The 24,122-nt window shown below is 54.1% G+C and overlaps 1 protein-coding gene across 2 annotated transcripts in view; it reads right to left on the reverse strand.

Moving 5' to 3' along the window:
• Positions 1-4,502: 4,502 nt before the first annotated feature.
• MUC4 (mucin 4, cell surface associated) overlaps positions 4,503-24,122 on the reverse strand; it is a 70,016-nt gene continuing 50,396 nt past the window's right edge. For both annotated transcript variants that reach the window (XM_063704494.1, XM_063704493.1), the window contains 15 exons: positions 23,556-23,675; positions 22,892-23,100; positions 22,315-22,405; positions 21,481-21,648; positions 20,876-20,977; positions 20,276-20,509; positions 17,637-17,774; positions 15,641-15,822; positions 12,762-12,921; positions 11,641-11,820; positions 10,651-10,724; positions 9,248-9,312; positions 8,930-9,153; positions 6,751-6,913; positions 4,503-5,240 (listed from right to left, as the gene is read on the reverse strand). In XM_063704494.1, the coding sequence (XP_063560564.1) occupies positions 5,036-5,240; positions 6,751-6,913; positions 8,930-9,153; positions 9,248-9,312; positions 10,651-10,724; positions 11,641-11,820; positions 12,762-12,921; positions 15,641-15,822; positions 17,637-17,774; positions 20,276-20,509; positions 20,876-20,977; positions 21,481-21,648; positions 22,315-22,405; positions 22,892-23,100; positions 23,556-23,675 (2,315 nt within the window). In that variant the 3' untranslated portion in view covers positions 4,503-5,035. The remainder of the gene's footprint in view (positions 5,241-6,750; positions 6,914-8,929; positions 9,154-9,247; positions 9,313-10,650; positions 10,725-11,640; positions 11,821-12,761; positions 12,922-15,640; positions 15,823-17,636; positions 17,775-20,275; positions 20,510-20,875; positions 20,978-21,480; positions 21,649-22,314; positions 22,406-22,891; positions 23,101-23,555; positions 23,676-24,122) is intronic.

The following is a 24,122-nucleotide window of genomic DNA, read 5'->3' on the forward strand; positions in this document are numbered from 1 at the left end:
TATTTTTTGAGACAGAGTCTCACTGTGTTGCCCAGGCTGGAGTGCAGTGGCGCGATCTCAGTTCACTGCAACCTCCGCCTCCCAGGTTCAAGTGATTCTCCTGCCTCAGCCTCCCGAGTAGCTGGGATTACAGGCGCCCGCCACCACACCCAGCTAATTTTTGTATTTTTAGTAGAGACAGGGTTTCACCATGTTGGCCAGGCTGGACTCCAACGCCTGACCTCAAGTGATCCGCCTACCTCAGCCTCCCAAAGTGCTGGGATTTCAGGTCTGAGCCAGTGCACCCGGCTCTTTGTATATTTTAGATAAAAGTCTTTAATCAGATGGGACTTTTGCAAATATTTTCATTCTCTTGCCATTGCCTTTCACAGAGAAGAAGTTTTTAATGTTAGTGAAGTTCAGCTGATCAATTATTTCCTTCATGGATCATGCCCTTGCTATTGTATCTAAAACGTCATCACCATACTCAAGGTCATTTAGATTTTCTCCTATGTTATCTTCTGGGAGTCTTACAGTTTTGCATTTTATTGAGGTTTATGATTCATTTTGAGTTTTTATGAAAGGTATAAGGTCTGTGTCTAGATTTTTTTTTTTTTTTTTTTTTGCTTGTGGATGTCCGGTTGTCCCAGCGTCATTTATTGAAAACACTATCTCTGCTCCATTGTGTGGCCTCTGCTGCTTTGTCAAAGATCAGTTGACACATTTATACAGGTCTATTAGAAATATTACTTTTAATATTCTGGGCTCTCTATTCTGTTCCATTGATCTATTTGTCTATTCTTTTGCCAGTATCATGCTGCTCTCATGACTATAGCTTTAGAGTAAGCCTTGAAGTCAGGTGGTATCAGTCCTCTGACCGTTATCCATCAATATTGATTTGGCTATTTTGGATCTTTTGCCTCTCCACATAAACTTTAGAGCCAGTTTATCAATATCTACAAATAACTTCCTGGGATTTTGATTAAGATTGTGTTATTATGTAGAATCTGTAGATCAAGTTGGCTATCTTGATCTGCTGCTATCTTGATAATATTGAGAACTGCTATCTTAATAATATTGAGTCTTCTGGCCTGGTGTGCTGGCGCACACCTATAATCCCAGCACTTTGGGATGCCGAGGAGGGTGGATCACCTGAGGTCAGGAGTTTGAGATCAGCCTGGCCAAAATGCCAAAACCCTATCTCTACTAAAAATACAAAAAAAATTAGCCAGGCATGGTGGTGTGTGCCTGTAATCCCAGCTACTCATGAGGCTGAGGCAAGAGAATTGCTTGAACCCGGGAGGCTGAGGTTGCAGTGAGCTGAGATGGCGCCACTGCACTCCAGCCTGGGTGACAGAGGGAGACTCCGTCTCAAAAAAAAAAAAAAAAAAAAAATGAGTCTTCCTGTTCATAAATATAGAATGTCATCCCATTTATGAAGTTCTTTGATATCTTTCATCAGAGTTTTATAGTTTTTCTCATATACATCTTGTACATATTTTGTTACATTTACACCTCAGTATTTCATTTTGGGGGATGCTAATGTAAATGGTCATGTGTATTTAATTTTATTATTAGTTTTTCTTTTTTTGTTTCCTGTCTTGCTCAAATGTTTTTAATTCTAAATTCCAATTGTTCTTTGCTGGCACACACAAAAGCTGTTGCCGTTAGGACATTAACCTTATATCATGAAACTTGTCTGAAATTGCTTCTTTGTTCTGGGGTTTTTTCCTTTTGTCAACTCTTAGATTTTTTTACATAGATGATTGTGTCATCTGTGAACAAAGCAGTTTTGTTTCTTCCTTTTTATTCTGAATACCTTTTATTTCCCTTTTGTATCTAGTTGCATTGGCCAAGACCTCCAGCAGGATGTTGAGAATCGATGGTGAGAGGGGGACATTCTTGCCTTGTTCCTAATCTTAGGGGAAAGCATCTAGTTTCTCACCGTTAAGGATGATGTTAGCTGTAGGTTTTTGTAGATATTCTTTTATTTATTTATTTATTTATTTTTTTGAGACAGAGTCTCACTCTGTCACCCAGGCTGGAGTGCAGTGGTGTGATCTCGGCTCACTGCAATCTCTGCCTCCTGGGTTCACGCCATTCTCCTGCCTCAGCCTCCCAAGCAGCTGGGACTACAGGCGCCCGCCACCACGCCCAGCTAATTTTTTGTGTTTTTAGTAGAGACGGGGTTTCACCGTGTTAGCCAGGATAGTCTCGATCTCCTGACCTCGTGATCCGCCCACCTCGGCCTCCCAAAGTGCTGGGATTACAGACGTGAGCCACCACGCCTGGCCGATCATGTGATTTTTCTTCTCTAGCCTGTTGATGTAACGGATTGCATTAGCTGATTTTTGAATATTGAACCAGTCTTGCATACCTGGGATAAATCTCTGTTGGTCATGGCCTATAATTCTTTTTACATATTGTTGAACTGTATTTGCTAATATTTTGTTGGTAATTTTTGCATCTATGTGAGAGATATTGGTCTATAGTCGTCTTGTAATGTCTTTGTCTGGTTTTGGCATTAGGGTGACAGTGACAAATGACTTAGGAAGTATTCCTCCTGCTTCTATCTTCTGGAAAAGATTGCAGAAAATAGGTATTATTTCCCCTTAAATATTTGGTAAAATTCACCAGCGAACTCATCTGTGCTGCGTGCTTGCTTCTTGATAAATGAATGCTGTGACTACAGTTTTGTATGGAGACTTCATTACATTCCACTTTGGGGCATATGAGGGTAAAGCTACAGCTTTGTACATAGGAGAGTGGCTTCACATATTGGGAGAAGTAATTCTCCATGTAAGTTTGGAGTCTGCTCAGATCAAAGACTGTGAAGGTTAATATTGAGTGTCAACTTGATTGGATTGAAGGATGCAACGTATTGTTCCTGGGTGTCTCTCTGTGAGGGTGTTGGCAACGGAGACTAATATTTGAATCAGTGGACTGGGAGAGGCAGGCTCACTCTCAGTCTGGGTGGACACAATCTAATCAGCTGCCAGCGTAGCCAGAATAAAGCAGGCAGAGGAACGTGGAAGGATTACACTGGCTAAGTCTTCCAGCCTTCATCTTTCTCCCGTGCTGGATGCTTCCTGCCCTCAAACATCAGACTTCCAGTTCTTCAGCTTTTGGACTCTTGGACTTACACTGGTGGTTTGTCAGGGGCTCTTGGGCCTTCTGCCACAGACTTAAGGCTGCACTGTCGGCTTCCCTGCTTTTGAGATCTTGGGATTCAGACTAGCTTCCCTGCTTCTCAGCTTGCAGACACCCTATTGTGGACCGCACCTTGTGATCGTGTGAGTCGATACTCCTTCATAAACTCCCCTTTATATATACATCTATCCTATTAGTCCTGACCCTCTAGGGAGCCCTAATACAAAGATTATATATATATTCTTTATATATATATATATATTTTTTTTTGAGACAGAGTCTTGCTCTGTTGCCCAGGCTGGAGTGCAGTGGCACAATCTCAGCTCACTGCAACCTCCACCTCCTGGGTTCAAGAGATTCTCCTGCCCCAGCCTCCTGAGTAGCTGGGATTATAGGCATGTGCCACCATGCCCAGCGAATTTTTGTATTTTAGTAGAGACAGGGTTTCACTATGTTGGCCAGGCTGGTCTCAAACTCCTGGCCTCAAGTGATCTGCCGACCTTGGCCTCCCAAAGTGTTGGGATTACAGGCGTGAGCCACCGTGCCCAACCAAAGATATTCCTTTGGGAGCTTCCTTCAACAGCACTTACCCGCCCGCAAGAATGAGCTTGAACACCTGCTTTGCACCATGTGACCTCCTTTCTGACCCCATGACTGCATTTTATTGGACCAGGCATAAACAACTGATGTAAATTGGACCAGTCAGATTCTCTCTTCAGGGATTTGGGATTTAGAACTAAGAGGCAGCTACCTAGTTTCTGCATAAAGTTGGAATTGAGATTTTCTAGACACAGGAATTGTGGACCAATTGTGTTGGAGTTATTACACCAGATAGGTGTAAAAGTCCCGCCTGCTGAGAGGATTCTGTGGAAGCTGATCAGGTTGCTGGGGACAAGTGGAGGCAGGATAGAGGTGAAGGGCTCTGGGATGGAGAACCTCAGAAGACTCCATCTGGGGTCCGGGAAAGGACAGACAGGGTATATGAGGAATGGGGTGCTCCAGATCTAAGGGTGGGGTGGTGGCATGTTTCTTGAGTTGGTTCCCGGAAAGGGAGCTGAAATGGTTTAATCCCTCTTCCATGAAACGCAGGCGGTGGGGACAGCCACCAGACAGGAAAACACGCTGTGCATTGATCCTTTTACGACTTTTGTGAAATTGATGGACAGGCAGGCAGGGAGGGGTCCTGGGAGAGGGTCTGGGGCATTCCATCTTGGGGTATCTCTTTCACTCTCCTCCTTAGCGGGCGAAGCTTTGGCCTGTGCTGGGGTGGGGGAAGAAGAAGGTGATGTGGAGCATGAAGCAAGGTTGGGGTGGAGCAACTGAGGGTTTCCAGCATGGGTAACCGGGCTGATTAGGACTGGATCCAGCTGCCCCTACTGCTCCACTGCCTGCCCAGCACTTAACCTCCACACTCTGTGCCCTCTGATGGTTGGGAGAAGCCTGTGTCCAGCCCTTCGGCCACCAGAAGAAAATCAGGAATGGAATTCCTGGTTTTGAAGACACAAAAAGTCAGAGAGACTTTATTTAAATAGAGTTAATTTGAAGTAAACCAGAGAGTTTTGTGTGCAGAAGCATTTTGCTTAACTTAGGGCCATCACCACATTATGAACGCTTTTGTGTGTGTGTGTGTGTGTATGCACGCGCGCGTGCACAGGCTAGTGTCCTTCTGTGGGTGTGTCTGCGTGAGGACCCATCCATGCATGTTTGATCTTTATGGCCTCCCCCTGTGCACCTGCGCCTATGGATAAGGTATAGTCTTGTCTTGATTCCCAGTATTCACTCTCCTTGAAGAATCCTGACAGCCTTCAGTCACCTTCCCTTTTCCAGTCTCCCAAAAGCAATGGCGCCTTAAATGTGCAGTAAGGATGAGGTGAGTCTTGAGGTAGCCTAGGCCACAGCTGCCCCTTCAAGGCAAGGCCTCAGCTAAGTTCAGGAAATAGGAGAACCTGGCCCCGGAGCAACCCCAGAAGCGAAGGACCACGAACGTCCCGACCCCCAGCAGCAAGAGGCCGCCCAGGGCCCCAAAGAAGATGCCGAAGAACGCGTCGAGTTTCATGCTCAGGTGCTCACAGTGCTCGCCCCAGGCCGTGTAGATGGAGGACGACACACAGCTGGTGACCAAGAGAGACAGACAGGTGGTCAGAGGCGGGAGCTCAGCCTCCCAGCCCCTCCTCTTCTGCTGGGGAAGAAGAGGTTCTGTAGGAGAGGCTGGGCTCGCCCCACTCTCCGGAGAGACTGAGTCAGCCCTGAGGCCGTGCTGAAGTGAGACCACTGGGCAAAGGAGGCGGGTGTGGGCTTTAAAAACATGGGCCTGGGCTGGCGCGCGGGCTCAAGCCTGTAATCCCAGCACATTGAGAGGCTGAGGCGGGCGGATCACTTGAGGTCAGGGGTTCGAGACCAGACTGGCCAACATGGTGAAACCCCATCTCTACTAAAAATACAAAATTAGCCAGGCGTGGTGGTGCGCACCTGTAATCCCAGCTACTCAGGAGGCTGAGGCAGAATCGCTCGAACCTGGGAGGTGGAGGTTGCAGTGAGCCGAGATTGCAACACTGCACTCCAGCCTGGGGGACAGAGCAAGACTCCGTCTCAAAAAACAAAAACAAAAACAAAACCTGGTGTGAATTCAGCCGTACCTGGGCAGCAGGGATGCCGGCCACAGGTGGGCATGCGCAGTCACACCCCCGCCCCGCCCCGCCCCGCCCCGCCCCACCCCGCCCGGAGAGCTGGGCCCCGCCCCACCCGCGCTCCGCCCGCCCCCTCCTTCGGCGGGATCTGGAACTGCAGCTGGCGGAGGGCTCGGAGACCAGGCCTGCGTGGGGCCGCGGCTTCCTGCGCTGTTAACCAGCGGAGCCCCGGGGACTGCTGGTGAGGGCAGGGGCAAAGGCGCCTCGCTTGACTGAGGGGCAGGACTGGCCTAGACACAGGACTGCAGGTTCTTTTCCCACAAGGAGACAGCAGGGAAGCAGCAGCCAGATCAGGTGGGAGGGTTTGACTTTGGGCCCTGGCGCGGTGGCTCACGCCTGTAATCTCAGCACTTTGGGAGACCAAGGTGGACGGATCACCTGAGGTCAGGAGTTCGAGACCAGCCTGACCAACATGGCGAAACCCCGTCTCTACTAAAAATGCAAAAATCAGCAGGGCGTGGTGGTGCGTGCCTGTAATCCCAACTACTCGGGAGGCTGAGGCAGGAGAATCGCTTGAACGCGGGAGAAGGACGTTGCAGTGAGCCGAGAACGCACCACTGCACTCCAGCCTGGGCGACAAATGACACTCCATCTCAAAACATAAAAATATAAAAAATGTTTGGCTTTGGAAACCATGCCCTGCTGCTTAACCTACTGCGTCCTGGGGCAGGTTCCTTGTCATCTCTAAGCTGCAGTTTTCTCATCTTCGAAATGGTTCTAATCCCCCCTATGGCTCTTTTGGGTTTCAGAGTTTGTAATATAGCGCCTTTATTCTCCACACAGAGCAGGCACTCACAACTCTCCTTTTCCACTGTCCTCTCTTCCCTGGTCTCTGATCTCTCGAGCCATCCTAATTCCTGGACCCCTTGCAGTGTCTTGCCCAGCTTGGGTTCCCCAGCACTGTCCTCCACCTCCTGGCCACAGCCCTATGCACCTGCAGCGGGGCCCACTGGGCAGGTGCTGGCACTGGCCTCCATGGTCACAGTAGCCCCTACTGCACGGGGACACGCAGGTGAAGCCGCTCTGGGGGCTGTAGACCAGGTCGTAGCCCTTGTAGCCATCGCATCTGAAGTAAGCCTTCAGCGTGCTCACGTTCACTGTCGGGAAGGACACAGATTAACACAGAAAGCAACTGATGAACACTAAATCAATACCTTTTCAGCCACGAATTCCTTTTCGGGTGTTTATCCTGAGAAATAATTAGAGAAGTGCACAAATACATATGCTCCTGGACGTTCAGATCAGCGTGGTGGATAATAGTAACAACGTTTCAGAAGTAGGGTCTGGTTAAATAAACTACTGCACATCCTTACCAAGGGATGGTGCTTCCTATGGAAAAAGTTTCCTATGGAAAAAGTTTCCTAGGGAAAAAGGTTCCTGTGGAAAAAGGTTCCTATGGAAAATGCTTTCCTGAAGAGCACATGCTTTGAAGGTGGCCACACTTGGGTGGAAACTGAAACTCTGCTGGTAACTAGATGTGTAATTCAGGGAACATTCCTTCACTCTTTCAGCTTCAGTTTCCTTATCTTTAAAAGGAAATGATCATAATAGCACTTATGCTGCTGTGAGATTTAAATGAGATAATGTGTCCACAGTACTCAGTACACTGCCGGACACACAGTAAGCACTCAAACAATGGTAATGATTATTATAACGCATTTTAAAATATGACACTATATTCAAACATACCATTATAATATGGCAAATGGGAATATGGACACAATATATGAGACAACCTGTTCACAATTGTTTAATGAGGAGGTTATCCAACATTAGGAATGATTTGATCCTTCAATAAAAAATCAATGTGTGAAGGTTCCTAGGCATAAAAGAAAGTTCAGAAGGATATGTACGAAATATTGTTGTCTCTCTGGGGATTGGGATTACAGGGTTTTTTTCCTCTTTTCTTTTTGTTAAGTTTGTGTTTCCTAAAGTTTCTGCAATAAACATACGATGCTTGTATAATAAAAATTATAGGTTTTCCTTAATTGCATAGTTAGGGCTTGCCTCCCTGCGCCTCCTACCCCAATTCCCCAACATACAGTAGTTCTGAGGGATTTCACCCACTGCTCCGGGAGAGAGCAGGCTTAGCCTGGATTCTGGGAGAAGCTCTTGCTTGGTCCCAGACCCAAGTAAAACAGCAGTTTCTGTTGTGTTTGGGGTGTGGCCACTGCCCTGCCCTATATAGAAAATAGGATGCGTTGCGTTATTCCTTTGTTTCTCTGACAAGCTTGCCAACTTATTCCTGTTCCGGGAGAACCGGGGGCTGTCAGCACTGAAAGGGGGCTCAGAAATCCCATCTCATTTTCAGATGGGGGTGCTGAGGCCTGGCCTGGGAAAGGTGCTTGGGGGCGTTGAGGCCTGGCCTGGCCTGGCCTGGGGAAGGTGCTTGGGGATGTTGAGGCCTGGCCTGGCCTGGGGAAGGTGCTTGGGGGTGTTGAGGCCTGGCCTGGGGAAGGTGCTTGAGGGTGTTGAGGCCTGGCCTGGGGAAGGTGCTTGGGGCTGTTGAGGCCTGGCCTGGCCTGGGGAAGCTGCTTGGGGGTGTTGAGGCCTGGCCTGGGGAAGGTGCTTGAGGGTGTTGAGGCTTGGCCTGGGGAAGGTGCTGGGGGGTGTTGAGGCCTGGCCTGGCCTGGGGAAGGTGCTGGGGGGTGTTGAGGCCTGGCCTGGCCTGGGGAAGGTGCTTGCACAGGGTGACATCATTTCAGGGAGTAGTTGCCTCTGTCCCCGGCCAGTCTCCAGTCTCCAGCTTCATATCCTCCCGCTGGAGGGCAGAGACGATGGGGGTGTCCCTGTGTATGCTTAAGTGCAATGGCATTTTAAGAAAACTATTAGCAATTTTATGAAACTAAATTGCTGCTGTTTTATTAGCAGCCACAGTCAGCAAGGCCCTGGCTGGGTGCTTGCTCCGTGAAGCTGTATACGTGTGACTGCCTCAGCAGTGCTGGCTGCTCCTGCTCTTGAATCTAAAAAGCAGCTGGACAAAATGTTCACGTTTTCGCTCAAAACCAAACAAACAGAAAAACTCAATTAACTTGTTTGTGTGGGCTGAAGCACCTCTGTTTACCCGCCACCCGCAGTGACCCCCATAGTGTCCCCGGAATGGACGGACTCACAGGCTGACACATCGCGTACGTCTTCCTTGGAGATGGGCTGGAAGACCACGTCGTTCCTGGGCTCCTCACTCCTCCGTGGAACGTGGTATAAGAACGCCTCCACCACCGCGGCCAGCAGCTGGTTGTTCAGGAAGTCAATGACCGGGCCCCGAGGGCGGTACTGGAACTCCGAGATGACCATCCAGTGTTGGACAGGGCTTCCCGAGGCCGGTACTGTGGAATCGCTGTGTGGGAGGGCAACGGTGAGGGGGGCTGGGGGGCTGGGGGCGGGGGATGAGGAAGAGATCTGGGGGCTCAGGGGGACACAGTCCCACTTACATTCGTTCCACTTGGCTGTTGCGGAGAAAGGCCCGCATGTCCAGGGTCCCCAGTCTGTATGCCACCTAGGTCAGAGGATGGCGGATGGGGGTGGGGGTGAGGCCCCATCCAGGGGGGAGACGCCCTCCCACCTTGATGGGTGTATTCATCCGTTTCCTCCTGGAACGGGAGCCCCAGGACCCCAGCACCTTCCTCACCTGTCTCTGCACCCTTGCACTCTAGCCTAGCTCAGTGAGTGTCATGGGTCCTTGCTTAATAATGTTTGTTGAGAGTGAAGGGTTTTCCATTCTGTCCCCCCCTCGGCCTCATATGACGAGCAGAGAATCTGACATGAATGGCCCCTACCTTGCCTCTGACGCATGACTCATGACCTCCTCCCCAGTATATTGAACATGGGTTGTTTAGACCTAGGAGATGGTCAGGGGCTAGGGGTGTCAAGGTGACTTAGGTGGAGTCTAAACTCAAAGAGTGCATTGTCTGGCGCAGATGACAAATGTCAACAGATTTTACCGTGTGGATTGTGGAGTGTGGAGTGTGGAGTGGGGAGTGGGGAGTGGGGAGTGGGGAGTGAGGAGTGTGGAGTGGGGAGTGGGGAGTGTGGAGTGGGGAGTGGGGAGTGGGGAGTGGGGAGTGGGGAGTGTGGAGTGGGGAGTGGGGAGTGGGGAGTATGGAGTGGGGAGTGGGGAGTGGGGAGTGAGGAGTGTGGAGTGGGGAGTGGGGAGTGTGGAGTGTGGAGTGGGGAGTGGGGAGTGAGGAGTGTGGAGTGGGGAGTGCTAGGCTTGCAGTAGTGATCATAGCAGTCATCATGTTTGAATACTTGTGTGTCAGGCACTGGACTAAATGCTTGACACACATTATCATTTCAACGGTGATACGGCCTGTTGACTCAGGTGCTATGACTGTCCCTGTGTTTACAGATGACCTGTTACATGATGTGTCTAGTTAGCACAACTGCTCTAGTGAGGGGCAGAGCAGGGATTCTGATTCCGGGTGTGCAGGATTCTACAGCCCCAACCACTCGGCAGTTGTGCCACTTTGCCTGTGACTGAGGTATGGCATGGCAGCCAAGAAGAGGGAGCCGCCCGTTCCCTCTGGGAAGTCAGGGAAGACTCCCGGGAGGTGAAATGTCCTTTAGTTTCTTTCAGATCATAACCAAGATGCTTAGAGGTCTCGGCTGGGGTGACTTGGCACCCTGGCCTCTGCTTATGATGAGTCGAGGTTTCTGTCCTGGGCCTTCCTCACTTCCTAATGCCCTGCACCTCCCATGGGGCAAGAGGCTCCGGCCTCCTCTGGCAGTTGAATCCAGATGGATGACAAGATGAAGGCCGCACAGTGATGGTTCTGCCCTGGCCTGAACCCGCCAAGCGCCCCCTCCCACCCACAGCGTGGCCTGCAGCACTGACCGAGGCGTTGACCTCTGCCATGGAGGCATTTTCCTCTTCACTGAGCAAGAGCTGGATGACTCTTAAGGGAAGTTCTGGAGATGGGAGAAGCAAATGTATCATCACCCCAGGGTTAACCCAGACTTACCCAAAAAGTCTGTCGGGCCAGCCCAAGTCGACTGCTCCATTCCAGTGACAGAAGGTCACTGAAGAAACCGGGAGAAGTGGCCCTCACCCTACATTCCACCGTGACAGAAGGTCGCTGAAGAAACCGGGAGAAGTGGCCCTCACCCTACATTCCACCGTGACAGAAGGTCGCTGAAGAAACCGGGAGAAGTGGCCCTCACCCTACATTCCACCGTGACAGAAGGTCGCTGAAGAAACCGGGAGAAGTGGCCCTCACCCTACATTCCACCGTGACAGAAGGTCGCTGAAGAAACCGGGAGAAGTGGCCCTCACCCTACATTCCACCGTGACAGAAGGTCGCTGAAGAAACCGGGAGAAGTGGCCCTCACCCTACATTCCACCGTGACAGAAGGTCGCTGAAGAAACTGGGAGAAGTGGCCCTCACCCTACATTCCACTGTGACAGAAGGTCGCTGAAGAAACCGGGAGAAGTGGCCCTCACCCTACATTCCACAGTGACAGAAGGTCGCTGAAGAAACTGGGAGAAGTGGCCCTCACGCTAGGGCTCACTCCACTATGCTCCGGGCCTCCCCAGCGCTCATCTCACTGAGCCAGCTGTGAGGTCTCTGCCTCCGTCCTTCCTCCATAGGCCACACAGGCCCGTGGTCCTTGCCGTGACAGCTTGCCTCGCCAGCTCCCACAGCCCGCATCTTACACCATCCCAGAGAAATCTGGAGCTCTGTCCTGTGACCCCAGAGCTTCCCCATCTTCCCCAAAGGTGGGCGGAGTGCGGGGGTGAGAGGGTGGGGCCCGGGAAGAGTGCGGGGGTGAGAGGGCGGGGCCCAGGCGGGGTGCGGGGGTGAGAGGGCGGGGTCTCTGGCGGTACCTAGGTTGACAGTTGGACTGAAGTTGTTCCCAGCCAGGAAGCAGCGGCTGTCAGTGAAGGCCGGGGGGCAGGTGCACGTGGGCTGACAGCCCAGAGTCTGGGAGATGTAGCAGTGGCCTTGATTGTAGCAGTAATTCACAGGGCAGGACTGGTTCCGACACAGGAAAGAGCTCCCCAGAGCTGCAGAGTGAGTAGGGAGGTCAGCAGCAGCGCGCTGGACAGCAGAGGGACAGCCCAGCCCGTGGAAACCCGCTCCGGGACAGGCTTGCTTTCCCCCAGTGTTCCGCTTCGGGCCACTCGGAACCCCAAACCATCCTTCCCCCCTTTTCCAGGCATTTCTCTGCAGGGCAACCCCTTTCCCCGGCCAGACAGGTATTCTTCCACTTCTGTGGAAGGACTGGAGTGTTTCTCAGACCCTCTGCTTCAGAAAGGACCCTGAAGGCTGGCAGAGGAGGGGCCCCCAGCTGGCTTTCCTCACGCCCTCCCCTCTCACGTCCATCTCCTTTTCTGCCTTTATAAAAGCTGCAGTTCTACCCACTCTGGCCTCGGCTCTGAAGGCACAGTGATCTGTAGATTTTATTTGGGTGCCTTAGGGGGCTTGGTAAAGGCCTCGCTGTGATCTCCCTCATCAGACTCTGGTGGCTCAGAGCGGGAGGAACAGATGGCTGGGAGGACTCAAAGGGAAAATCAGGCACCTTTGCTGCCGGATCCCCACGCCAGTCCCTCCAAACGTCCTGACTCGTGAGATGCAGAGATCCTGAGCCTCGTGTCTCTGAAGATCCCCAGGGATCCCGAGGACCCAGCTTGCCCGGTTCCCTGGCGGCTGCTGAAGTCTCCTCCCCAAACCATCTTCAGTCTTTCATCCGGGGCTCCCCCCATCAATGCCTCAGGGATGCCCAGCCCCGTCGCCTCCCCTATGCCTGTACAACCTCTTCTCCGCCAGCCCCACACCATCCACCACCGCCTTTCCAGGCCTGCCTAGATTTCCCATACCTGCCTAGATTGAGCATTCTAAAGATCTGCTGGAAGAAGGAGAGAAATGGTTTGCCTTTGGCTGTCTACACCCTTGAGCTATCAGCTGCTCCCAGAAGCGCTTGCTCCAGGCCCTGTTCCCGGCTCACCCGCACAGTGCCGCCCATCCCCAGTCAGGTTTGGAGGGCAGGCCTCGCAGCCCTTCCCAGGAACGCAGTGGACACTCGGGAAGCACGGCTCCTCACAGGCATCCTCGGAGCCCTCGCAGTAGCGGCCGAAGGTGCCCCCGTCACACTTGCAGCCAGCCACCTGGAGGAGGGTTGCCGATCACGGGCGGCCAGGAGACCAAACTGGGAAGGGCTTCTGGGTGTTTCTGACTGACCCCTTTGGCCTGAGAACCTGTGGACCCTGAGTCATGTCTCAGCCCCACCAGCACCTGCTGAGCACCTTCTTGACCAGGCCGTGGGGCGGTAAGGCCCTGCCTAAAGCCACACGGTAGTCCTGCCCAGTTGGCCTCCCTGGGTCATTGTTTACCCTGACCCCCTGCCTGGCCCTGCACCAGGATCTCAGCCTCTTCCCTCTCACACTCTAGCTCTTTGCCTGAAATCCTTTCTAGAGTAAGATGGGGGATGCATGAATGATTGAAGCATGAATGAATGAATGAATGTATCCATGTATAGATGTATGTATCCACGTATGTATGTGTGTATCCATGCATGTATGTATCCATGTGTGTATCCATGTGTGTATGTATCCATGTGTGTATGTATCCATGTGTGTATCCATGTATCCATGTGTGTATGTATCATGTGTGTATCCATGTATGTATCCATGTGTGTGTATCCATGTATGTATGTATCCATGTATATATGTATCCATGTATGTATCCATGTGTATATGTATCCATGTATGTCCTATTGCTTGAAAACTGGATTCCTTATTTATTTTGAGACAGGGTCCCACTCGGTTGCCCAGGCTGGAGTGCAATGTCTTGATCTTGGCTCACTGCAAACTCCACCTCCCAGGTTCAAGCCATCCTCCCACCTCAGCCTCCCGAGGAGCTGGGACTACAGGCATGCACCACCATGCCCACTAATTTTTGTATTTTTCTTCTGCTTTTTTTTTAATGAGACAGTCTCGTTCTGTTTCCCACGCTGCAGTGCAGTGTCTCGATCTCGGCTCACTGCAATGTCCCCCTCCCAAGCTAAAGCAATTCTTGTGCCTCAGCCTCCCAAATACTTGAGATTACAGGCATATGCCACCACGCCCAGCTAATTTTTTGATTTTTAATAGAGACAGGGTCTTGCCATATTGCCCAGGCTGGTCTCAAAGTCCTGAGCTCAAGCAATCCGCCTGCCTCAGGCTCCTATGTGGCCTGCAAACTGGATTTGATATAAGCTGAAATTGACCGCCCTTGCTGACTCCCAAACCAAGAAGACGGAGCCTCCCTGCTGAGCACTGTGAGAAAACACAGCAGCCAGTACAGCAGCTCAGCAAAGGCTGCGGCGCCGAGACCTCACCAAGCTCCCTGCGCTCCCCTTTCTAACTCCCTTACTGAAGCGACTCGGGGAATCTCCCTAAAATGGAATCCTCTAACACTTGCTACTCCCGAGAGTGGATATTTGGGGATCTATGGAATAGTATATTGATTTCAATCTCTTTTTCCCATTGTGTATTTTATCCTTTTCTACCCCCTACCCCACCAACCGTCCCTACCTCTATCCCTTTCAAGTACCCATTCTCTGCTCATGCTTCAGAAGGATGTGTGTGTGTGTCTGTGTGTGCGTGTGCATGCGTGTGTGTGTAAGTGGTGAAGGAGGTAGTTTTGTGTTGCCAGATAAACACTTTCCTTTCTGGCTCTTCCTTTACAACCAAAAATAAAAATAAAAAAGCAGATAGGTCAAGAGTCGTGGAATTAGGCCAAGTATCTTGGCTAGAAACATGGAGAAGTAGTTTCTCCAAACTGGAAAAGATGTTTCTTTTAGCTGGAAGGAGACAGTAAAAGAGAAAGCAAAGGGGCTTGGAGGTGTCAAGATAGAGGGACCCGCAGCTCTCTTCCCAGCACCGTGATGATGACATCCTAGGGAGAAATGGCTGTGGGGTGCTTCTAGGCAGACGGGACTGTAAGCGGCCTCAGAAAAGGTGTCCTGTGTCTGAGCAAGGCACAGAAGCAGCAGAGCCTCTCCCTCGGTCTGAAGGGGAAGTGGGGCGGAGCTGTGATGGAAACCTGTGTGGACTCACACCCAGGGACCCACGACCACCTTCCACCCCACACCGCAGGGCCCTCTGCTGGGCTTCGCCGCAGAGCTGTGGGGCGCTGTGAGAAAGACGGAGGTGGAAGTTTCCTGCCAACCTGGCAGAAGGGGAGGTGGGAGATAAAAATCCAGTTGAACTATAAGGAATAAAGAAAGGTTCTTTCCTCTTTCCTTCCTTCCTTTTTCTTTCTTTCATCCTTCTTTTTCTCCAATATAGTTTCTTTCTTTCTTTTTTCTCCTTTCCTTTTCTTTCCTTTCCTTTCTTTCCCTCCTTCTTTCTTTCTTTTCTTTTTTTTTTCTTTCTTTTTGAGATAGAGTCTTACTCTGTTGCCCAGGCTGGAGTACAATGGCGCAATCTTGGCTCACTGTAACCTCCACCTCCCGGGTGCAAGCAATTTTCCTGCCGCAGCCTCCCGAGTAGCTGGGACTACAGGCACCTGCCACCACGCCCAGCTAATTTTTGTATTTTTAGTAGAGATGGGGTTTCACCATGTTGGTCAGGATGGTCTCGATCTCCTGACCTTGTGATCCGCTTGCCTCAGCCTCCAAAAGTGCTGAGATTAAAGGCGTGAGCCATTGCACCCGGCCAGAAAGTTCTCTTTCTTCCCATGTGAGTTTGTGGCCTGAGACTGGAATCTGCTCTACTCACCTACCACTGCTCCACCCACCTCCAATACAGACACACCCAGGACAGGCAGAATCACAGCATCCATTCCACTCCCATTTCCTCTCCCCTCGGCACAGAAACTCCTCCCCCACCTCCCAACACTCACCTCCAGGGAGGAGTTGCCCACCCTGCTGGTCTGGTTGTACAAACACTGGCTCTCTGCATTGCAATGGCAGACCACGGTCCTGGGCTGGAGTGCAGATGCCAAGCCAATCTTGGCACTTCTTGCTAGAATCTCCAGAGTGAATGGCTCCAGCGACTTGGGTGTCCACAGCAATGTCCCATTCTCTGCCCCGGGGAAGATGAGAATGTTGAGAGCTGGGAGACTCCTCAGCTCTGTGGTCTGATGATTGCTGATACAGGGCTTCCCCCACCCCTCTCAGGCCACCCTCCCCGCTCCGCAGACAAATCTCATTGGTCATTTCTTTTGAGCAAGGCTGGTATTGGGGGTGATCCTGGTCACGCTCCCAGCTGGAAGGAGGTGGCACCAGTCCAACATACTGATTGTAGCGGGGAACGCCACAGAGGGGAAAGCAGTTTCCTCCTGAAGAAACCCCAAAGGGCAGCCCTGGCTGGGCTCACACCAGGATGGGACATCCTGGAGGATGGAGGTTCAAGGCCAGGACCCTCCAGACACCTCCCCAGGCTGCGCTGCCGGCCAAACTGGCTTCACTCTCACAGCAGCCCCATCCTTTGCCCTGATTTCTCACCCACCCCCCACTTCCTGGACCTTTCCCAGACACCCCCTTCAGACACCAGACTGTAGTGAAACACTACTACGTATCTTCAGATCAAACTGATATTTTTCAAGAAAATAGGAAAGTCTCCTTAAAACAGCAGATTGAAAGGAAGTTACAGAGAATAGACGAACATAATTTCCAGACCATCGTCCTTCAGGGGTGGGGCCCGTGGAGAAGAAAACCTCTCAGTGCCATTGTCTCGCACCTGGGAGGACGCACGTGGGGCAAAAGGGATGCCGGCAAAGCAGTCCCTTCTGAGACACGGAGAGAAAGAACATCAGGCAGAGAGGCAAAGAGAACGCAGAATATGCCCCCCGGGGCTTTGGTTTAGCCAAGAACAGTCACCCTCAGAATTAGTGCTGGCAAGAGACAGAAAGTGGCATCCCTTTGATGCCCTTGGACCCTTTGAATTAGTGCTGGCAACAGACGAAAGCAGCATCACTTGTGCTTGGACCCTTTGGCCCTGATCATGGATGTAGGGCTCGGGGTCTCTAACACCTTTATGGAGAGGGAGCGATGGCACTTTACTGGGTCCTAGCCCGGGAAACCAGACAAGGAGAGACACGGCTAGGTAAACATGGTTACCAGACAAAAAGAGCAAGAAAGGTAACAAACGAAAGTATTTTTCCTATTTCTTTAAATCTTGTCCTACATCAGAGCCTTCCTTTAATAGATATAAAAATGTTGTAAATTGGTCATTTTAAATGTTGCACTTGATTATTCTAATAATTTGGTGAATGCATAATGACTAAAGATGATTATATATGATCAGATTGAGATTAAATGATCTTCTAATCTTTTTTTTTTTTTTTTTTTTTTTTTTTGAGACAGAGTCTCGCTCTGTCACCAGGCTGGAGTGCAGTGACGCGATCTCAGCTCACTGCAACATCTGCCTCCTGGGTTCAAGTGATTCTCCTGCCTCAGTCTCCTGAGTAGCTGGGATTCCAGGCATGCACCACCATGCCTGGCTTTTTTTTTTTTGTATTTTTAGTAGAGACGGGGTTTCACCATGTTGGCCAGACTGGTCTCGAACTCCTGACCTCAGATGATCCACCCACCTCGGCCTCCCAAAGCGCTGGGATGACAGGCGTGAGCCACCGCGCCCGGCCTTGAATCAGTTCTGTGTGCCCAGAGTCACTCTAGCTATCTGGCCAAACCGCCATAAGCCCGTCACTACTACTTACTGGGGGGCACCTATTTGAGTTATAGATATCGCTCCTCAGAAATGCCGGTCCTGGATATTCAAATGAAAGAGTGACAGCAAGTGTTGCTGGGTATAGCAATGCAGAATTTCCCAAATTTGACTCTGACCTCATCCCCTACCCACCTCCCCGCTCTCCCCAGCCAGCCAAATATTCCTACCAAAGAGCTCAAAGTCGGTACAGCTGTCTCTGAGTGTGAAGTTGGCATCCTCAGCATTGCTGGTGTACTGAATCAGCGTGGTCTGTCCCTTGTAGGCTTCAACCACACGACCACCATTGATGGAGGGCGGGTACTGATCTGAAACACAAAGAGGGAATGAGGGTTCCGAGGCAGGACAGTCTCCTGCTTTATCAGCCTCCTCTCTTTCTCAACTCTAATATGTGTGAGGCATTCCCAGGACTGTGACCCACCTCTGGAAGAAGGAATTATTCTGTGTACCTGCTCTCAACTGACGCACAGCAGGCTGGGACTGTACTGCCCACCTAGCCAAATCTTTAGCCTCTTTCTCTCCCCCCACCTCCTCAAAAAGAGCTCCTTTCAGATTCTCTCCTGAATACAGTGCTATGCTGGGTATGACGAAAAGTGAATTAGAGAGCAGATTTGTTTAGACCATTACAAAGGGTTGTACCTTTGGCAAAGGGCTGAAAACCTGAAGGGTGCTGGGTGTCTCATGTCTGTCATCCCAGCACTTTGGGAGGCCGAGGACGGTGGATCACCTGCGGTCAGGAGTTCGTGACCAGCCTGACCAACATGGTGAAACCCTGTCTCTACTAAAAATACAAAATTAGTCAGGCATGGTGGCGGGTGCCTGTAATCTCAGCTACTCAGGAGGCTGAAATAGAAGAATCGCTTGAACCCGGGAGGCAGAGGTTGTGATGAGCCGAGATCACATCACTGCACTCCAGCCTGGGCAACAAGAGCAAAACTCCGTCAAAACACACACACACACACACACACACACACACACACACACACGCACAAAACCTGGAGGGTCACATCTAAACGGACATTGCATTTGTCCAGAAATAGAGAGGGAGTGGAACCTCTTCACGGGTCTGTTTCTCGGAGCCCTGCCATTTCCATTTCATAGTTGCTTCATGCATTCGTTCAGTCAGTCATTTAACAAACATTTATTGAGCTAAGTGGCTGGCACTGTTCTGGGTGGTGAGGATACAGTCATGAATGAATAATAAAAAAGATACCTGTGAAAATTATAAAATATGTTGAGTAATTATAAATGCTAAGGAGAAAAAAATAAAGCAGGGAAGGCAAACACGAAGTGTGGGTGAATGTGACATTTTAGACAGGGTGGCCAAGAGAGGCCTCACCGAGGAGGCGACATTGGAATGAAGACGTAAAGGAGGTGAGGGGCAAGTGTGTGGCTGTCCAGGGAAGGAAGGGTATTCCAGGCAAGAGAACAGCACGTGTGAAGCCTGGGAGCTGAGCGCACCTAGCGTGTTTGAAGAACACAGAGGAGCCTGCGGGGCTGGAGTGCAGGGAGCTGGGAAGGCGTCCAGCGCCAGGATGGAGTGGAGGGGGCTGGGAAGGCGTCCAGCGCCAGGATGGAGTGGAGGGGGCTGGGAAGGCGTCCAGCGCCAGGATGGAGTGGAGGGGGCTGGGAAGGCGTCCAGCGCCAGGATGGAGTGGAGGGGGCTGGGAAGGCGTCCAGCGCCAGGATGGAGTGGAGGGGGCTGGGAAGGCGTCCAGCGCCAGGATGGAGTGGAGGGGGCTGGGAAGGCGTCCAGCGCCAGGATGGAGTGGAGGGGGCTGGGAAGGCGTCCAGCGCCAGGATGGAGTGGAGGGGGCTGGGAAGGCGTCCAGCGCCAGGATGGAGTGGAGGGGGCTGGGAAGGCGTCCAGCGCCAGGATGGAGTGGAGGGGGCTGGGAAGGCGTCCAGCGCCAGGATGGAGTGGAGGGGGCTGGGAAGGCGTCCAGCGCCAGGATGGAGTGGAGGGGGCTGGGAAGGCGTCCAGCGCCAGGATGGAGTGGAGGGGGCTGGGAAGGCGTCCAGCGCCAGGATGGAGTGGAGGGGGCTGGGAAGGCGTCCAGCGCCAGGATGGAGTGGAGGGGGCTGGGAAGGCGTCCAGCGCCAGGATGGAGTGGAGGGGGCTGGGAAGGCGTCCAGCGCCAGGATGGAGTGGAGGGGGCTGGGAAGGCGTCCAGCGCCAGGATGGAGTGGAGGGGGCTGGGAAGGCGTCCAGCGCCAGGATGGAGTGGAGGGGGCTGGGAAGGCGTCCAGCGCCAGGATGGAGTGGAGGGGGCTGGGAAGGCGTCCAGCGCCAGGATGGAGTGGAGGGGGCTGGGAAGGCGTCCAGCGCCAGGATGGAGTGGAGGGGGCTGGGAAGGCGTCCAGCGCCAGGATGGAGTGGAGGGGGCTGGGAAGGCGTCCAGCGCCAGGATGGAGTGGAGGGGGCTGGGAAGGCGTCCAGCGCCAGGATGGAGTGGAGGGGGCTGGGAAGGCGTCCAGCGCCAGGATGGAGTGGAGGGGGCTGGGAAGGCGTCCAGCGCCAGGATGGATGGAGGGGGCTGGGAAGGCGTCCAGCGCCAGGATGGATGGAGGGGGCTGGGAAGGGGTCCAGCACTAGGAGAAGAGCTCTGAGAAGCTGAACTGGGCCGAAGGCCACTGCAAGGATGGAGAGAGCCAGGGAAGTCCCTGAAGGGTTTGAGCAGAGGAATGACAAGAGTGGAAGAATCTGCTCTGTGAATGCAGATAAACAGGGAAAAGCAGGGTCAGGCAAGGGCAGCTCCTCATCTGCTCCCGACTCTGAAAAGGCCTCCCCGGGCCTCGGGCCACTTACTGAGGGTGGCGTTCGCCTGCTCGTAGTTTTTACTGACTTCCCTCGTGTGAAGTCCGATGCTTGCGTTGCTCAGGGCCAGGGTGTCATAGATGCATGAGCTGTCTCCGTCACAGTTGGAGATCAAATGTTCAGCCCAGGAGCTGTTTTTTTGCAGTTGTGAGTAGAAAACAGGGGTGAAGTTGGAAGGCAGCTGGTCTTTCCTCTTGCCAAGGAGGCCTGTCCCGTTGATCTGCCCTGTAACACACAGAGCGCGGTGGTACCAGGCATGGCACTCAGCCTTATTCCATCTGTGTCCATCTCTACCCCTCACTTTATATGGCTTGGAGCGGGGCGGTGGGAGTGCAGGGCCAGAGCGGTTTCCAGCTTCTGAGTCTAGAAACACCTGCTGCAGTGAGAGAGGACACTCCACGTCCCCCATTCTCTCCTCCAGGTAGAGAGAGGCAGGTGGGCTGGTGGTGGTGGGGACAGCCCTGGGGGGGCACAGATTCCTCAGACCTTAGGGAGGATGGAGGTCTGCTTCCTACAGGGCCGAGGGGGATGACATAAACATACCGGCTCCCCTCACCTGCCCCTCTGCCCCAGGACCCTGCCCAGACTCACAGGTCATTCCAAAGTGGAAAAGCATCTCCTCAGGGCTCCCTGGGGGAATGGTGGAGCCATTGGGCATCCTGAAGTCGTCCTCCGGATTGTTATTCCAGACCCCTGAGGGACAGAGTGGGAGGTTGGCCACCCTGGGCACGCGGCTGTCCCCTTCCTGGGGAGCATCCGGCGGACGCAGTGGGGAGAGGCCAGGGCCTGGCAGCCTCTGCTCTTGCACCTGCTGTCAGGCCTCCAGGGGAGCCGGGAGGACGGGCCCTCACACCCTACCCATCTGCCTTCGGGAGGGGCGGGAGGAAACGCGGGCAGCGGTGGAGGAGGGCGGGAGGATGTGGGAGGCAAGAGGAAAGGGAGAAAGGATGGCTGTGCCCCCCCGCCTCCCCACAGCCCACCCCTGATGCTCCCTTAGAGCGGGAGGAGGACAGGAAGGGAGCCTCGGGGGAGGCTGGAGAAGCCCCTCGGCTCCCGGCCCGCTCTGTGCCCCGAGGGTTCTGCTCCAAGGAGGCGGAGAAAGGGAGGCCGAGCAGGGCTGCCCGGGCCGCCGGCGTGGGGGTCCGAGCTCCGGCTGGCTCCGCGGAGCCTCAGAGGCAGGTCCGAGCCGCCCTCACCCAGGAGCCCCTCCGTGCGGTTCTGGTACTCGGGCGGGAGGCTGGCGGAGGCATGGAGGATGTTGGAGAGCGCGATCACCGAGACGGTGGCCCAGCCGTCGAAGCTGGCCGAGACCTCAGAGCCGTTGCGGCTCAGGAGGACTCCGGTGGCGTTGAACGTCTCCTGGCCTGGAGCATCGGGAGGCAGCGGAGAGGAAGCCAGGTTGGCACCACGGCCCGCACCAAACCCGCGCCCTGCCTGGCCCGCACCACCCCCACCCCGCCCCTGGGGCTGAAGCCGGGAGGGGTCTGCACTGGAGGCGGAGAAGAGGCCGGCGAGCTGCAGGCCCCGCTCGGGGGTAGAGGCTGCGCTCTCTTGGCCCTGCACCGCCACGCACTGGGCCCTCCACCGCCACGCACTGGGCCCTGCACCACAACGCACTCGGCCCAGCACCGCAACGCACCGGCCCCTGCACCACAACGCACTGGGCCCTGCAACAGAACGCACCCGGCCCTGCACCGCAAAGCGCTCGGCCCTGCACCACAACGCACTGGACCCTGCACCACAACGCACTCGGCCCTGCACCACAACGCACCCGGCCCTGCACCGCCACGCACCGGGCCCTGCACCACAACGCACTCGGCCCGGCACCGCAAAGCGCTCGGCCCTGCACCACAACGCACTCGGCCCGGCACCGCCACGCACCGCGCCCTGCACCACAACGCACTCGGCCCGCCACCGCAACGCACCCGGCCCGGCACCGCAAAGCGCTCGGCCCTGCACCGCAACGCGGCTTCCCGCCCACCTCGCTGCTCCCGGTGCGGGGAGGGGGCGGCCGGTGCTCCCCAGCCTACCTCCGCCGTCTTCATGGTCAGGCTGAAATGTCACAGTCTGGTTATCCAGCAGGACACGGATTGCGTCGTGAGGCTCAAGGAGCCATTGGACCTGGAAGGAGATGGGAGGGGGCCTGAGCCCGACCCGCAGGTGGAGCCGACGCCCAGGAAAGCGGCTGGGAGAGCCCCTGGGGCTGGAAGCTGCGCCCTGGGCCGGGAGGAAGGCGCTGGAGACCGCGGCCCGAGGTGATGCCAGCCGCCGTCTACCGTGTGCTCGGCAGGGCCAGGCATGGTTTTCGGATTATGCCCTTTAGCTCTTACAACAGCCCCTGAGGCAGGTAATGTCATCCCCATCCTACTAGGAGAAAACCAAGTTAAGTAGTTTCTTCGAAGCCAAGCAGCTGGGAAACCGTGGGGCCAGAGCCCTAATCCACCATCCCCAGGATTTACTCCGGGACAGCTGCGTGGATGGGCTGTGTCCTCCCTCTCTCCTGCCCAGCTTCCCCTCCTTCGCTCTCTTCCTTCTCCTCGGCCTCAGTATGTGGTTGAAGGTCCCTGTGGGTGGAATGCAGGGAGGTCCCCGGCGCCCCTCACTCACCGTGACGGGGCCCAGACTGCTGGAGCGGTACTGAGCTGCAAAGGCGATGAAGTTGGTGGCCTGGGCTGAGCCAGTCTGGGCGGTGCGGCCCTGAAGCAGGAAGGAGGAGTTCCCGTCCTGGGCCCCAACCAGCAGGAAGTCCCCCAGCCCATTGAAGGTGTAACTGACACCATCCAAGGTGGTGATGTGGGGGTCCCCGAACATCCAGGCTGGAAGGAAAAAAGAGATGCCGCCTTAGCATGACAAATCATGCGTAGGGCTGAGGTTCCTCACTGCAGTCAGGTGCGGCACTTGTCCAGGAGGACTCAGGGTGAGATTCCTCACTGCAGTCGGCTGGGGCACTTGTCCAGGAGGACTCAGGGCCGAGGTTCCTCACTGCAGTAGACTGGGGCACTTGTCCGGGCAGACTCAGCTGGGGAGATGTTCATGGAGCACAGAATCCTCCCCTCAAGCCTCCTTGCATTTTCGTGCCCGGCTGTTCTCACTCCTTCCCCAACTCAGGTACAAAGCCCCTCCACTGACCATCCGCCCATCACTGGCATCATCTCCATCTTCCCTTGTGGCCACAGCTCTGCCCCTACTCCTTATCCAGATGCCACCTCCCGGAAGCCCAGAAGCTCCCCCTCCCCAGAGGCTCTTCCTGGGCCTGGGCCCTGTTGCTCACCAGGCCGTGGGGGCCTGTATGTAGCACAGCCCACGTGGGGCCGCCTCTGCTGGTACAGGGCACAGAGGTAGGGCTTGTCATTCCAGCGGCAGCACCAGCTCTGCGGCTCCAGTTCCTGGGCTGCGGAGAACAGCAGTGAGTCGGGGAGGTTGAGGACCTGGAGAAGCTAGGCAGGGCAGGGCGGTGTTGGTGGAGAGCTTGGCAGGGCAGGGCGGTGTTGGTGGAGAGCTTGGCAGGGCAGGGCGGTGTTGGTGGAGAGCTTGGCAGGGCAGGGTGGTGTTGGTGGAGAGCTTGGCAGGGCAGGGCGGTGTTGGTGGAGAGCTTGGTAGGGCAGGGTGGTGTTGGTGGCAAGAGCATGGCTTTGGAATCCAGCATGGCCCTTCTCATGACCTTGGGCAGTGGATAGGGTGCTGTCTCTTTTGCAGGCATGGGGGCCACTGTGCAGCAGGGCGCATGGTAGGAGCTAAGCAAATTTCCTGTCTTGAGGGTGGAGAGCCAAGTACTGCTGCTCTCAACGTGATGGGAATGGGGAGGGCACGGCTGACGGTCTGGGAACTGTGGAAACTG

The sequence above is a fragment of the Gorilla gorilla genome, chromosome 2 (assembly GCF_029281585.2).
Source record: "Gorilla gorilla gorilla isolate KB3781 chromosome 2, NHGRI_mGorGor1-v2.1_pri, whole genome shotgun sequence".
Taxonomy (NCBI): domain Eukaryota; kingdom Metazoa; phylum Chordata; class Mammalia; order Primates; family Hominidae; genus Gorilla; species Gorilla gorilla.